At 41.1% G+C, this 13,383-nt stretch overlaps 1 protein-coding gene and 1 long non-coding RNA gene across 2 annotated transcripts; both read right to left on the bottom strand.

Moving 5' to 3' along the window:
* Nucleotides 1–1,509: 1,509 nt before the first annotated feature.
* LOC131168124 (uncharacterized) lies at nt 1,510–3,606 on the bottom strand. Its single transcript, XR_009140222.1, has 2 exons — nt 1,805–3,606; nt 1,510–1,726 (listed from the first exon to the last, which is right to left on the bottom strand). It is a non-coding gene; the product is annotated as an uncharacterized LOC131168124 (long non-coding RNA).
* Nucleotides 3,607–3,999: 393 nt separating this feature from the next.
* On the bottom strand, nt 4,000–9,676 carry LOC131167451 (uncharacterized). The gene is made up of 6 exons (XM_058126257.1): nt 9,549–9,676; nt 9,075–9,297; nt 8,079–8,153; nt 7,734–7,994; nt 7,309–7,649; nt 4,000–4,048 (listed from the first exon to the last, which is right to left on the bottom strand). The coding sequence occupies exons 1-6, from the start codon at nt 9,674–9,676 to the stop codon at nt 4,000–4,002; spliced, it is 1,077 nt and encodes a 358-aa protein (XP_057982240.1).
* Between the last annotated feature and the right edge of the window lie 3,707 nt (nt 9,677–13,383).

Raw genomic sequence — 13,383 nt, 5'->3', positions numbered from 1 at the left:
GTGAGACTTGGGGGTCACCACTTACGATATGCTTCTGGACTTCATTATGATCATGCAGAGGACGTGAGGACTGCTATCCAATGGCATACGCACTTAGGCACTTCGAAACTCCACTTCCTGGGCAGCGACCACAGGTGGCTGATCTGTTCAACGAGATAGCCAACGATTTGGTGGACAATCCTGAGCTTCACAAGGAAGTCAAGACGCAGATTGAGGAACATTACAAGAACAAGATGAGAGTATGGATAAAGGCGGGGCTGCACACCCATTTCAGTAGCCCTTGGACTGTTCTGGCTTTCTTGGGTGCTATTGTTGCAATTGTTCTGACTTCTGTTCAAACTTACTATGCAGTCTTCCCTCAGAAGTAAATGCTACTTACGGTTTTCGGAATTAAATGAGGTGAAACTAAAATGCAATAAAAATTAAATGGAGAATGTGTAGAAATCAGGTAAGAAATTCAATCACTCTAATGCTTTCTTACATACCAAACATGCACCAAATCTTTTGTCATGGGGATAACTCGAGGCTCATGGTTGTAGACTTTGTTTGATTTTTTTGCTGGTTTGTTTGTATTACATTTTGAGAGTGCTTCTACAACACATAGTTTCATTTTATTTATTAAGATAATGTAATAATTATGTATTGAAAATTATAATGAACTCCCTTAGGATAAAAGATGTGATACGTTGAAATGTCTCTAAAAACACAAACATTATATTTGGGATACGTTGAAAATGTCTCTTAAAACATAAACATTATATTTACCTTTATGGACAACCCAATTTTAACCAGCTACCCCAATGAAACCTAACAGGATTTGACTTTGGGCTCCAAATGACCCCAAGTCTTTCTAATTTTTAGTCAAATCTCTGGCTTAAAGTGGAGTCTTGTAAATATCCAATTCAAGTCTTAAGTCTTGTTTGTTACACGAGATCTTGAAGTTCCATTGGAAATATGCGGGTTGATCCTTTATAGGTCAAGTACCTCCAATGATGTTAAAATATTTTACCGCCGAGCCCTGATTAGACTTTTCCCCTAATTTCAAAGTCTTTGCTCTTCTAAATAAGTTTCTTGTTTTTCACATTTTAGAGCTCCCAGGCTAGGTCTAGGTCTCTAATAAGGTCACTCAATTTTAGAGCCATTGTTCTTCACAATGAGTCGAGTCACGTTTAAATCTCAAGAATTCAAAGTTCATATAGGATTCCCACATTTATAGGACATATCCCTTCAACTTTACTCGCTGTTTTTCATAAAATAACCTAGGTCTTATCCTCTAAGTTCCAGTTTCAATTTCAATTACAAAAGCCAGGAATCAGTTTTAATCAAAGTCTTTGAAGTCTATGTGATCAGGAGTATTCAAATTCAGGATTAAGCTTGTGAAATCTTAGCCTATTTTGAAATTGGGCCTCGGGTCAGAAAAACCAGTTTCATTTGGAGATTAAAATCAAAATCTATTTTACTTGGGCATAATTGGTCAAATAAAGAGTCATCAAATCCACTCCGTCAAAGTTCGTCAAATAGAAATGTGAATTGGAAAATATGATAACAGATATAAATTGCAGGGGGCATGCACAAGGAACAAATGCGTAATAATGATTACAAAAATCAAAATACAAAAAAGAAGAAACAAGCGCTGAATCCTTCCATGTTCCAATCCAGGCCTGCCAAGCCGAGACATCCAAAAAGCCCTCCTCTCCTATGTTGACATTTGGATCACCTCAGCTACCTGCACACAGAAAAGCAGAGCAAAATAAAGTTTAGCAATAACAAAAGAAAAAAATAATAATAAATAAACCCAAGATACCTCTCCCTACATCCCGGTGCTGCCATACGGAAACCTCCCAAATGCTCTCCATTCCTGTGTTGCCACTGGATCACTTCAATTTACCTGCGCAGGGACTGAGAATTGGATAGCCAAGAAATCCGCAAAATCAAGAACCAAATCAATCACACGTGCCGGGAAAAATTATTCCCTGACGTTAGTGGGAATTGCTGAGGAAATTGACGCCAAAACGCACCCCTGGACTCCTACTGTAGCGAGACACCTCTGGAAGAGCATAGGAATAATCTGCAGAAATTAGGAGAAGGAAAAACAACCGACAGGAAAGAAAATAAAAATAAAAAGAGGAAGCGAAACCCCGCAGAAATTGAGAGCAGAGGGTAGCTTCTGCTAGTGTGAAAGAGAGAAGCCCGTAGCATTCTGTAGAATTTGGGGCCGGGAATTGAGAGCAGAGGGGAGCAGTGGCCGAGGGATAGTTCACATTCAGACCAACTCAGATCCAGCCGCCGGAGAAGAGAACCGGAGGAGTACAAGACCCTAGGTAAATTTCCCTTCGTTTTCCTAATTCTCAGACTCTGTACTGTGGGTGTGTGAATGCAGGTGTTCATCCATTTCTTAGATCCAAGGTAAACCTAAGAACGATCCGACCCAAAACAAACCCTCACCTGGTTTGAACCCAAACCTAAATTCGGGTTCTTTTTCTCTGATGTTTCCTTGGGTCCGATCCTCGACCCCTGAACCCAAGCTCAAGTTCGGATCCTCACCATTATCCCGGCCGAACCCATTTTAAAACCCCTTTGGGCCGGCCCGTTCTAAAAACTCCTGTGGGCCCCGTTTCTAAAATTCACTCCGGATTTGTTTTAAGAAATAGAAATGGGCCGACCCTAAAAAAACTCCACGCCCCATTTTAAAAAAAGAAAGGCGGACCGGCCTTCATTTTAAAAGAAACCGGACCCGTTTTAAAAATCAGATTGCCGGCCTATTTTATAAACTTTGACCTATTTCAAAAGACAATTCACTCAGTCGCAAACTCACTCCCTAAATGCTAGGGCCCACTCCACTTAAGGCCTACACGTGACCTGCACATGTGGGTCACCTGCAGATGCTTCACACAACTCATCCGGGTTGACTCACACGGGTCAACCCTGGTTCTATTCGCCCAACTCGTCGGGTAAAAGACGAGTCTATGGTCTCACTCCCGCAATCCAACCCTAATCGGCAAGTTGATCTCTAACCATAACCACTTCGAAATCCAGATCACAAACATCAAGCGATCAACACTCAATCAGTATCGCACACATCATACACAAAAAATGAAAGAAAAGGAGAGTTAGAGCAACACTAAGCTCGCAGGAGGTCCCTGTATAAGTTTCATTTTCAAATTCTCCTTCTTGTGACCATCTCGGAACGAGCAGGCCAGAAACTGAGCTCGGCATCAGCTTTAAGAAGGAGTAATCGAAACTTTGATTTGAAACCTCGGAGTTTCAGATCACCCACAACCCACGCTACAGGCCTGCAAGGAGAGATGCAGAGAAGAGATGAGAAAAAGAAGACAGAAGAAGAAGGGAGATCGAGGAGGGGCGAAATAGAGAGTCAGAGAAGAAACAGAAGCCTCAGGGTCTCCGTTTGTGGAGTTCTGAGGGATATGAACAGAGAAGAAAAATGGGGAAGCAGAAACCATTAGGGTTTCTGTGGATCTTCGAACAGTAAAATAGAGAACAAGAGAGAAAAAGGAGAGCTGCGAAAATAAGATGTGAGAAATGAAAAAAACAAAAAACTTTTTGGCTTAACCATCTTAAGCCTTAAAATCGCCAGATGACTGCACGTGGCGGGCCTCAGTTCGTTTGATCAAGCACAGTGAGTGGCTCTCCATCAATCGTTGGATTGCACACTCCCGTCAACAGCCAGGATCACTCCACAGCTAAAAGGCTCTGACCTTCCAATTGCGAACCAGCACGCGTCCGTTTAATTTGATGGGCACTTAATGTTTGAGAATGCCCTTACCCCTCCACCGTCCGATCTCACCACACGTCAAGGGATGAGACTGCCTTTGGACCGGAGCATTGAATGCTGTCACCTACGCTCATAAAGAAGTACTGCGCACCCACCCCTACGTACGTCACCACGTGGCGACTCATCTCCCTCGCCTTTAAGACATCTGGAAGTACGCGGGCCTCCCTCTACAGCCGTTGGATCACCCCTCCATCAGACGATTCGGGTCATGCCACAACGGCAATGCGTGCGGACCACATTACCACCCTCGGATCCCTGCGCACATCCACGATTGAGAATCCACATAGCCAAGAGCATTTATTGCGGGTATGCACGCGCACGTACCTGTCCACTCGCCTACACGACGCGTGTCGGTTTCGCTCTCCGAGTAGTCAATGACGAGGGGCACTTCTCTTCACCAACCGTCGGATCTCTACCACACCAACGACCAAGATTTCGCTCACGTCGGAGGGCATTAATGACGAGTTTTTTCCCGTTTTATAATTAAAAATAAATAAAATATAAAATAATACTCTGAACTGGGAATTTTTTTCCAAAATAATGCTCACGTAATCTCACAGCTTCATGCTGCGAGATTTAAACTGGTGGCCACTCTACCATCGACTCGTGGCAAAGAAAGATACAGGCGCAACGTGACGCGTGGCGACGGGTGAACAAATCTCGCAGGTCCAACCTGCGAGATTTAAGAAGAGATCGAACGGACAGGCGACGCGTGGCTGCGAGGTACCGAGCGATCCTGACACGTGGTAAATCTCGCAGGTTGGACCTGCGAGATTTGGGGAGCAATTGAACGGAGAGCGTGCCACGTGGTAAATCTCGCAGGTCCAACCTACGAGATTTAGGAAGCTATCGTAACCTCCCTCATTTTAAGAACCTGTGGATAAACTTGTCCTCGTTGCATCGTAAATTATAACGCCAGTAAAACTTAACTTAAAACTTGCTTTTAAGGATTGGCTGCATCACTCGCAATTATATATATAAAATATTTTTATGTAGATATTAGGAAATTTCAATTATCTAAAAAAATACATTCTTATCTGGAAAAACAGATACTCCTACTGCTTATATTAATTGAAAACCAAAAGAGAACTTCTTCATCACTTATCAAACATGACCCTTTTGCCTTTCTAAATTCCAAATTTAGAAAAAGAGAAAACAGACGAGCAGAAGCATATTTGGTGAGTTGATATGGAGATGTTGATCATCTTGATTTGAAAATTTCAACTCAAAATTTGTTGGATCACAAAGCTTCTCCTAAACCCTACTCTATAAATACATAGCTAGCTAGAGTTTATAGGAAGAAAAAAAAAAAAAAATTACAAAGCAATGGCAGCTAAGAGGGAGACTTACAAGAAATGTGAGAAGGAGGATACAAGGGTAAGGCAGTAGTAGATGAAGAAGAAATGAAAGCTTACTAGGACTACTATGGATTTTGCAACCATTGCAACAAAGTCTTCCACAAAGAGCGAGGTTTCCTCAATCACCAGAAGACCGTCCACAGCAATGAACGGTTCGTGTGCCCAAATTGTGAAGGGCGATTTCACAATAATGAATTAGTATGCTTCCAGACGTCATTGATTGATCTCAATCAATATTGTGGTGTTATTTGCATAAACTAACTATCTTACATATGTTTAGTTCATGTATTTTTTTTTTTAATTGATCCATGCATCTATCTTATGAATGTTAAGTTTATGTGGGATGTATACAAACAGTCAAACAAGTTTACATATGTTTAGTTTCTCTCTCTCTCTCTCTCTCTCTCTCTCTCTTCATATACAAATGCAAATGCCCTTGACTTTGAGTTTTTTCCCGTTTTATAATTAGAAATAAATAAAATTTAAAATAATACTTTGAACAGGAAACTTTCTTTGAATAAGTAATTACATAAAAGAAATTATTGATTATGAATAAGTATTTTGTAATAAAAATTTGGATAAAATCGAAAAAAATATTTCAAAATATGATTCTAACCCCAGAATTTACAAAAAAGACTACAAAATTTCGTATAATTAAATTTTATTGACGAAATGAATATTTTGTTAGTTAAAGTCGGTCTGCATGTGCAATAATAAAATTTGTCTTTAATAAAATGATATTTTAAAACTCGTGGATTAGAGACCGAAAAAAAATTTCGAATTGAATGCTTTGATGCTTTGTACCAACTAATTCTTTAAGTATGACAAAAAAAAAATTTAGAAGAAATAAATTTTCAATAAGTTATAAAAATGTCTAATAATTATAATGCTGCAAAATGTTTATTGGATGTAATATTTAAAATTAACAATTAAACATTTTGCAAGACAAAGTTAAATTTATTATTTAAATTAAAATTTTAATTTGTAAAAAGGGAATTAACAATTAAAAAAGGGAATTAACAATTTAAATTTTTAAATTTATTATTTAAATTTAAACTTTACAAGACAAAGTTAAACATTTAGAAAGATAATAGCAGCATCAATACCTCTTCGTACGTCTTAACTTTTTTGTTTTTACTCTTCTTCATTATAGTTTGACTATCCGCATACTAAACCAAATATCTTGACCAATCATTTTGGTGTTTGAAAGTAGGATGTGGGTCAAATTGGATTATTGTTAGAATGTTTTTTTGTCTTAGTCACCCATTCATATTTAATTAGAGAATGTAGAGAAAACCATACTAAAGTTCTTGTAATTATACAAATTTAAATTGAAATGCAAAATTAACGATTCTTACATGTTGTAACTACATGCTGTTTGAACTTTAAATTTGGATAGTTAATTAAAGTATAAGTTTAGAGAAATCATGAAATAAACTTTAATTAAGGATATACATACTCTAAAAATTAATATATCACTTAATCAATTATATTTTTTTATTAAAATTAATGTACGTAATTAATTAATATACTTTAAGACAAATTGACTAGGAGTTTAATGGAGAGAACATATATTAAGTGCTCCCTAAGATTTTTGGTGCATCTAGTATATGGCGGTGAGGGGAAGTTAACGTGTAAATGTTTAGAGTGCTGAAACACGTCTTTGTAGTAAAAGACAATTGAATTGAACGAATTAACTTAACTAGACATGCAAATTTAGACGATACGAATTATGTGTCATTTTTTAGATTTGGCAATATTAAATTCTTTACAGATACAAATTATTAAATGATATATACAAAAGAAAGAAAAAAATTATCAATTATATACAAATGAAATCAAAACAATCAATGATATACATACAAATAAAATGCATTTAACGTAATGCTAAACTACTCCGTCCCGCAGCGAGGTCGTCTCCGGGGTCGTGGTGGCTGCCGTCTGTGTCTACCCTCTCCCTGCTCGTCAACATCATCAGGTGTCCTGGCCCGTCGTGCTGGATGTGAATCCTCTCCCCCAAGAGGTGTTGCATCATTATCATCAGCTATGCGTAGCGCACGCGGTGAGAAATGATACGATGTCTCCGGATGAGAACGAGGCGGCCTAGGGGGTGCATCGACCTCAACCCCATCGAAAAGATCGTCCAATAAAAATGACATGGATGGGGTAGCAGCAAAGTCGGATGGGGCATCAGTCGGTCTGCTCGATGGTCCGGCAATATGAGCTGCAGTGGAAGGCGCATAAGGCGCTGACGGGCCAAACAAGTACTCGGCCTGTACGACTGGTGGGGAGGACATGGGAGTCCCTGGACGACTAGAGGAAGCATGTCGTCCTCCTCGTAGTGGAGCTGGTCGACCTCCTCGTGCTGGTACATCATGTCGACCTCCTCGTTCTGGGATCCGTCGACCGTCCTCGTGGACGAGGTCCAGTGCAGCACGCATCAATCGGTGGATCGCAGGATCTGACGAGATCTGCTCTGCCTCAATGACTATGTCAGCCTGCAGGATATGAACATATTTTATTAACGCATTCAAATTGGAACGTATATATAATAAAATCAGTTGTGGCATTAATCTTCTTACGAGGCTCAAATATACAGCTGCGGTCCTGTCGACGAAGCGGCGTGTGATAGACCTATACCAAGTGAAGTATGGGTCATCTGGACGCATCGGACTGTGCTCCGCCACTCCTCGTACGATGTAGTCTCGCCGATGCTCCCACGCAGTGACGAATATCGCGTGCGTACTCGACCAGTCTGTGACCCCTCGACCGCGTCCATCCATGCCGTGGAGATCGTCCCCAACAATATCTACCCCCGAAGTCATAAATTGGGCGGGAATGACCTGTCGAAACCCAAACTGTCGCATGACTCAATCGGGGAGATACCACTTAATAATATGAAAGCATATGAGTGGCACTCGCGCTACCCACAGGTCCCTCCCGTCTGCATAGGCAGGCGGCATGTCGGCTAAAATTTCATCCGTGTAGGGCATCCATATAAACTGCAGTTAAAAAAAACAAAAAGTTATGCAGACTATACACAAGTGAAAGTAAGAAAGAAATGCTTTCACGTGCTATGCTTTAACTGATTTATACCTCATGCTCCCAGTGCATGTCCAACTCGAACCTGTACCAAGGCAATGTGTGAAATGCAACCATCGATGCCCTCAAGTCGTCCCTCCATCCGTATCAGATGAAATCTAAGTTCCCAAATGCAAGACTACTACATATTACGAATTAGTATTCGTCATAGTTATTGAGTTAATATATATGGATAGATAAAATAGGTACTAACCGATACGCGAGCGGGAGAGGATCAACCGGACGACCGTCCTGACCCCTCTCAATCTACAGGAAACCTCGTCGCGTAGGCGCGAATGAAGGAAATCTCTCCCAAGCCCAAACCTGGAGTAAGCGAAGGGGGCCCGCAATCTGTGTCTTCGAGTGGTGCGCGGCGCGACACATCTCCCTGTACAACCACGCCAAAGTGGCGGACCCCCAACTGTACGAGTGACACGCTTGGAAGTCCTCAAGAAGTTGCCGGAAACATCCGAGAAGATCACCCCACAAATCAAACGCAACAAATGGGCTCGTGCGTGGCATGCTATCGTATGAACATCTGCATGTGCCGGAAGCTCACGAAACGCATCCCCCTCAAGGAACCGCATACGGATGCGTGCACCAACCAACTCGCTGTCAGGCGGAACAACGCCTAACAAACGCTCGCACATAGTACGCAGGACGAGTAGACCCTGACAGTCTGTAGGTCCCTCCACTGGTCCGGCAGTGCGACCAATGACAGCTCGCCCATCAATCGGCAACCCGAACAAAACAGCTACGTCCTGTAATGTGACGGTGGCCTCACCATGAGGTAGGTGGAACGTGTGCGTCTCGGGTCTCCATCGCTCCACCAATGATGTGACCAGATGCCAATCAAGCTGGATATGAGCAATCCGATAAATGCCATAAAACCCCGCATCGCGTATTAGCTGGACAATGCGGGGGTCTGCCTCTAACCAACGCTCGGCAAACTGGGTGCCCCCTCGGCAGCACAGGGGCTCCGCATGCCCCTCAGCCCACGCTCGGCTGGCCCTGTGATGATCGCCCATCGTCAAGACGCTCGGATCGGACGGCCCTGGATCAATCCTGGAAATGCATCGTTGCATCAGAATAGGTCTAAATTAAAAAGAAACTGTGTGAAATAACTAGTATAAAACTGCTAAGTGAATCAACGCGACAGTCCCGCTGCATGGGCCGAGTCGGTCCTTCTCGGACACCTTGTGCGATTATGCCCTTCTTGATGACATATACTGCACGTGCTCCTTTTCCTACCTTCCCTAGCATCCATCTCATTGTGTATACGGGAGCTCCTTGGACGACCTTTATGTCGAGCATACGCTGGATTTGCCTGTATAGTCGGCAAAGATGATGCTAGCCAGTACGCCTCGTGCATAATCGGCTGAAAATCTGCTGCATATGTTGCATAATGTTCGGCGGTGGTCCAACAAGGCTCAACGTACTGCATGGCGTTGAGTCGTGTCTCCGCACATGCAGCGAGAAGGTGGGAGCATGGAAAATGTAAACCTTGCCACTTCCCACACGAGTAGCCGTGCAAATCCTGAATGCGAAGCGTTTGCACGTTGTTTCCTTTATGAGGTCCGAACTGCGCAGTCGTGATGCTGAAAGTACCTCTAGACCGGTTGAACGTCGTCACGCGATGTCCGGTCGCCTTCAACTTCCTTCTTTCCATCGCAAGCAATATATGAGGAGTTAGTGCATTTCCTCCTGATATTGCATTACGAGTAGACTCACGTCGGCTATTGAAATAATGTGCAACGCGATAAAATGTCAGTTGCACAAGGGCAGTGATTGGGAGGCTACGAGCGCCCTTAAGGACGGCGTTGAAACATTCGACGAGGTTTGTCGTCATGTTCCCATACCTTCTGCCCTCGTCGTGGCACTGAGTCCACATATGAGGAGCGATTTGATCGAAGAACGTCTTTGCGGGTTCCCCACCCTCATCGAAGATCTTCTCCATCCACATGTTAAACTTTCTGACCTGATGCTCCCTTCCCGCGCGCTCAGCCATTCGCTTCAGATTGACACTGTGCACTTTCGTGCTGAAGTTGCTTACAACGTGTCGAAGGCAGAATCGGTGGTGCGCACGCGGTGGCTGCCAATAGGGATTGTGAGACACTGCAGCGATGATCCCTAGATGCCTATCAGATATAAGACAAATGTCGTCCCTATCGGTAATGGAACGAAGACAACACAAAAACCAATTCCATGTATCCAAACTTTCCTCTTGCACAATAGCGAATGCAAGGGGAAATATTTGCCTATTTGCATCCGGGCACGTCGCAATAAGGAGTTTTCCCTTGTACTTACCGTACAAGTGTGTCCCATCTATACAGATCACAGGAGGACAGTGGGGAAAACCCTGAATAGATGCTGCGAACGCCCAAAAGACTGATACAAATGTTACGGTCTGATCGCTGCCGGGTATAGGGTTCCACCTCCACTTTACGACAGTACCAGGATTATAAGTGCACATTGCTTCCATCCACCTAGGCAACGTCTGATAAGACTTCTCCCAATCGCCGAATACTTGGGCAATTGCCTTCTGTTTGCCTAACCAAATTTTCTTATATGAGATGAAATAACCAAAACGACGATCTATGAATTCTTTCAATGTAGCGATTGAGGTCGATGCATCACCCCTTATCATATTCACAACCTCACTAGCAATAAGGGATGACGTGATTTGGCTATGGTCTTGCGAGAGGAGTTCATTCAAGCATGTGTGCGGACCACCATATTGAGTGATTTCGAAGAATCGATGTTTCTGACGATACATCGCACGCAGTCTCTAACTGCATTCAGAGTTCTTACACCTAACAACCCATAATAGTGGGGTCGACTGCAGGACGTAGAAGTCATGGTGCGTTCGAGCGTGGTATATTCGCACAGCAGCTATCAATTGATCTTTCGACCCGAATAGCATCCCTTGACTCAGTTCTGATGATTCATCCCAACGAGTTACCCGTATAGGAAGTTCGTCACCATGGGACAAATCTGTAGCCTCTACGTCAATTACACCATACATAAGAGGTTCGTCCATGAAATCTGCCGTATCCGTGCCATCGTTCGATTGACGGGGGGGGTGGGTCGACATCATCGGGGAACTCGTTCGTCCCTTCACCAATTTCCTCCTCGTACGTGTCATCTTATAAATGAACATCGTTCATGATGTTCATCCCCACGTCCAGCGCGTTGTTCGCTATTGCGAACAACGATCCTGGTTGTTCTGCTGAAACATCTTCGCAAACACCATGAAAATTCGTATGGATTGTAGTTCCTTGATACGTCTGTGCCTCGAATGACGATCGTGGACATTCGTTCATATCCACAACAGACATCCCACCAACATCTGCATCTTCTTCCTCCGCTTCAACCACGTGCTCAATAGATGTTCCCGGCTGCCCATGTGCGGCGACACCCATATGAGGAATGAGTTCAACATACAGTTGCACAGTCAAATATGTCGTCCCTACGCAGTGTGCATCCAACACCATGCGCAAACCGTAATCACTAGTTACCGGAACAACCTCATAGAAGATTGTATCATGATGCCCCTTAATCGGGTATCTTGCGGTTAGCCGCAATGCATTTTGATTTTGATCAATTTGCAAATACTTGTATATCTTCGTATGCAATTTAGTTAATTTACACCTATGACCAATTCTAATAGGTTGAACTCGCGGAATACTATAACTAACACCGGTTTGGCCGGTTATAATGTTACCCCCCATGTACAATAATATGGGAACCGGAATACTGCTTGAACTTCCTGCCATCTAGAGTGACGCCCGGTAAATATAAAACACCTACGCAAAACAATAATTTTATGTATAAGTCGTATGCTAAGTGAGTAGTGAACAAAAATTATTTTCAATACATTAATGTGCACATTATATTCTTTAAATGGGTTAGGGTACACTCATGTAATTATGTGGGTCATAAATGGGTGACCCATTTAGACCCAAAAATTAAATGGATAAAACGGGTCTACCCACTTAAACCATCGGCCCATTTAAATTTTCAACCTAATCATTTATAATAGTATTTTATTTAATGTATCACATTTAAAACTATACTATGAGCAAATAACTAGTATAATAATTAAAATCTCTACGTGCATAACATAATTATGGAATGTTCAATTCGAACATTTATATAATTACATAAAGAATTATGAACGTAGTTTGACTTGGTTCGATTTTCAAACTAATTAATATGCATGCATATTCATAATTGCATAATTCGTTCAGTTTAGATATGCCCATAATTATGTTGGTTTTTAATTCTAGTGTTGGTTATACCTATTATTTGTAATTAAATTACATAATTAAATAATTAACATTATAATATTAAAATCTACATGCATGATTTTATAATTATGGACCATTAAAATATAATATATGCATAATAAGTACAATTGTGTGTATGCATGTAATTTTATTTGGTACGATTTTCCAAAAAAAAAAAAAAAACTAATAAGCATGCATGAACATACATTACATATTTGGTTCAGCTTAGATATGCTTAAAATTATGTAGATATGTAATTATATTTTTAACTACACCTATCAATTGAAATTAAACTATAAGTACGTAATTAATACTGTTATTCGGAAATCTCTGTACATAATTTTATAATTATGGACAATTCAGTACAACTATATTCATAATTACGCAATTATAAATGTACACAATTGGTTTGGTTCATATGCATGCAACATGCATATGAACCATTAGTTGAAATCCGTATTGTATTGTGTAGGTATATAATTATATACCTAATTGGTATATAATTGGTACGTAATTACATAATTGGTATGGTTTAGATATGTCCATAATTATGTAGGTATATAATTATAATATTGGCTACACCAAGCTATCATTTGAAATTAAACTACATAATCACGTAATTAACATTATAATTTGAAAATATATGTACCAAATTTTTTAATTCTGAACAATTAAATCTGAATATGTACGTAATTATCTAATTGGTTTGATTTAGATAAGCATAATTAATAGTTTGGTTCAATTATCCAAACCATCTAACATGCATGCATGTACGTAATTATATAATTGGTTCGATTTAGATACGTCAAAAATATGTAGGTATGTAATTATAGTAGTAGGTACATATTATTAGAAATTAAAT

Source organism: Malania oleifera, chromosome 11, assembly GCF_029873635.1.
Source record: "Malania oleifera isolate guangnan ecotype guangnan chromosome 11, ASM2987363v1, whole genome shotgun sequence".
NCBI lineage: Eukaryota > Viridiplantae > Streptophyta > Magnoliopsida > Santalales > Ximeniaceae > Malania > Malania oleifera.
The sequence above is the reverse complement of the archived record's forward strand: the minus strand, read 5'-3'. Positions and strand labels throughout refer to the sequence as shown.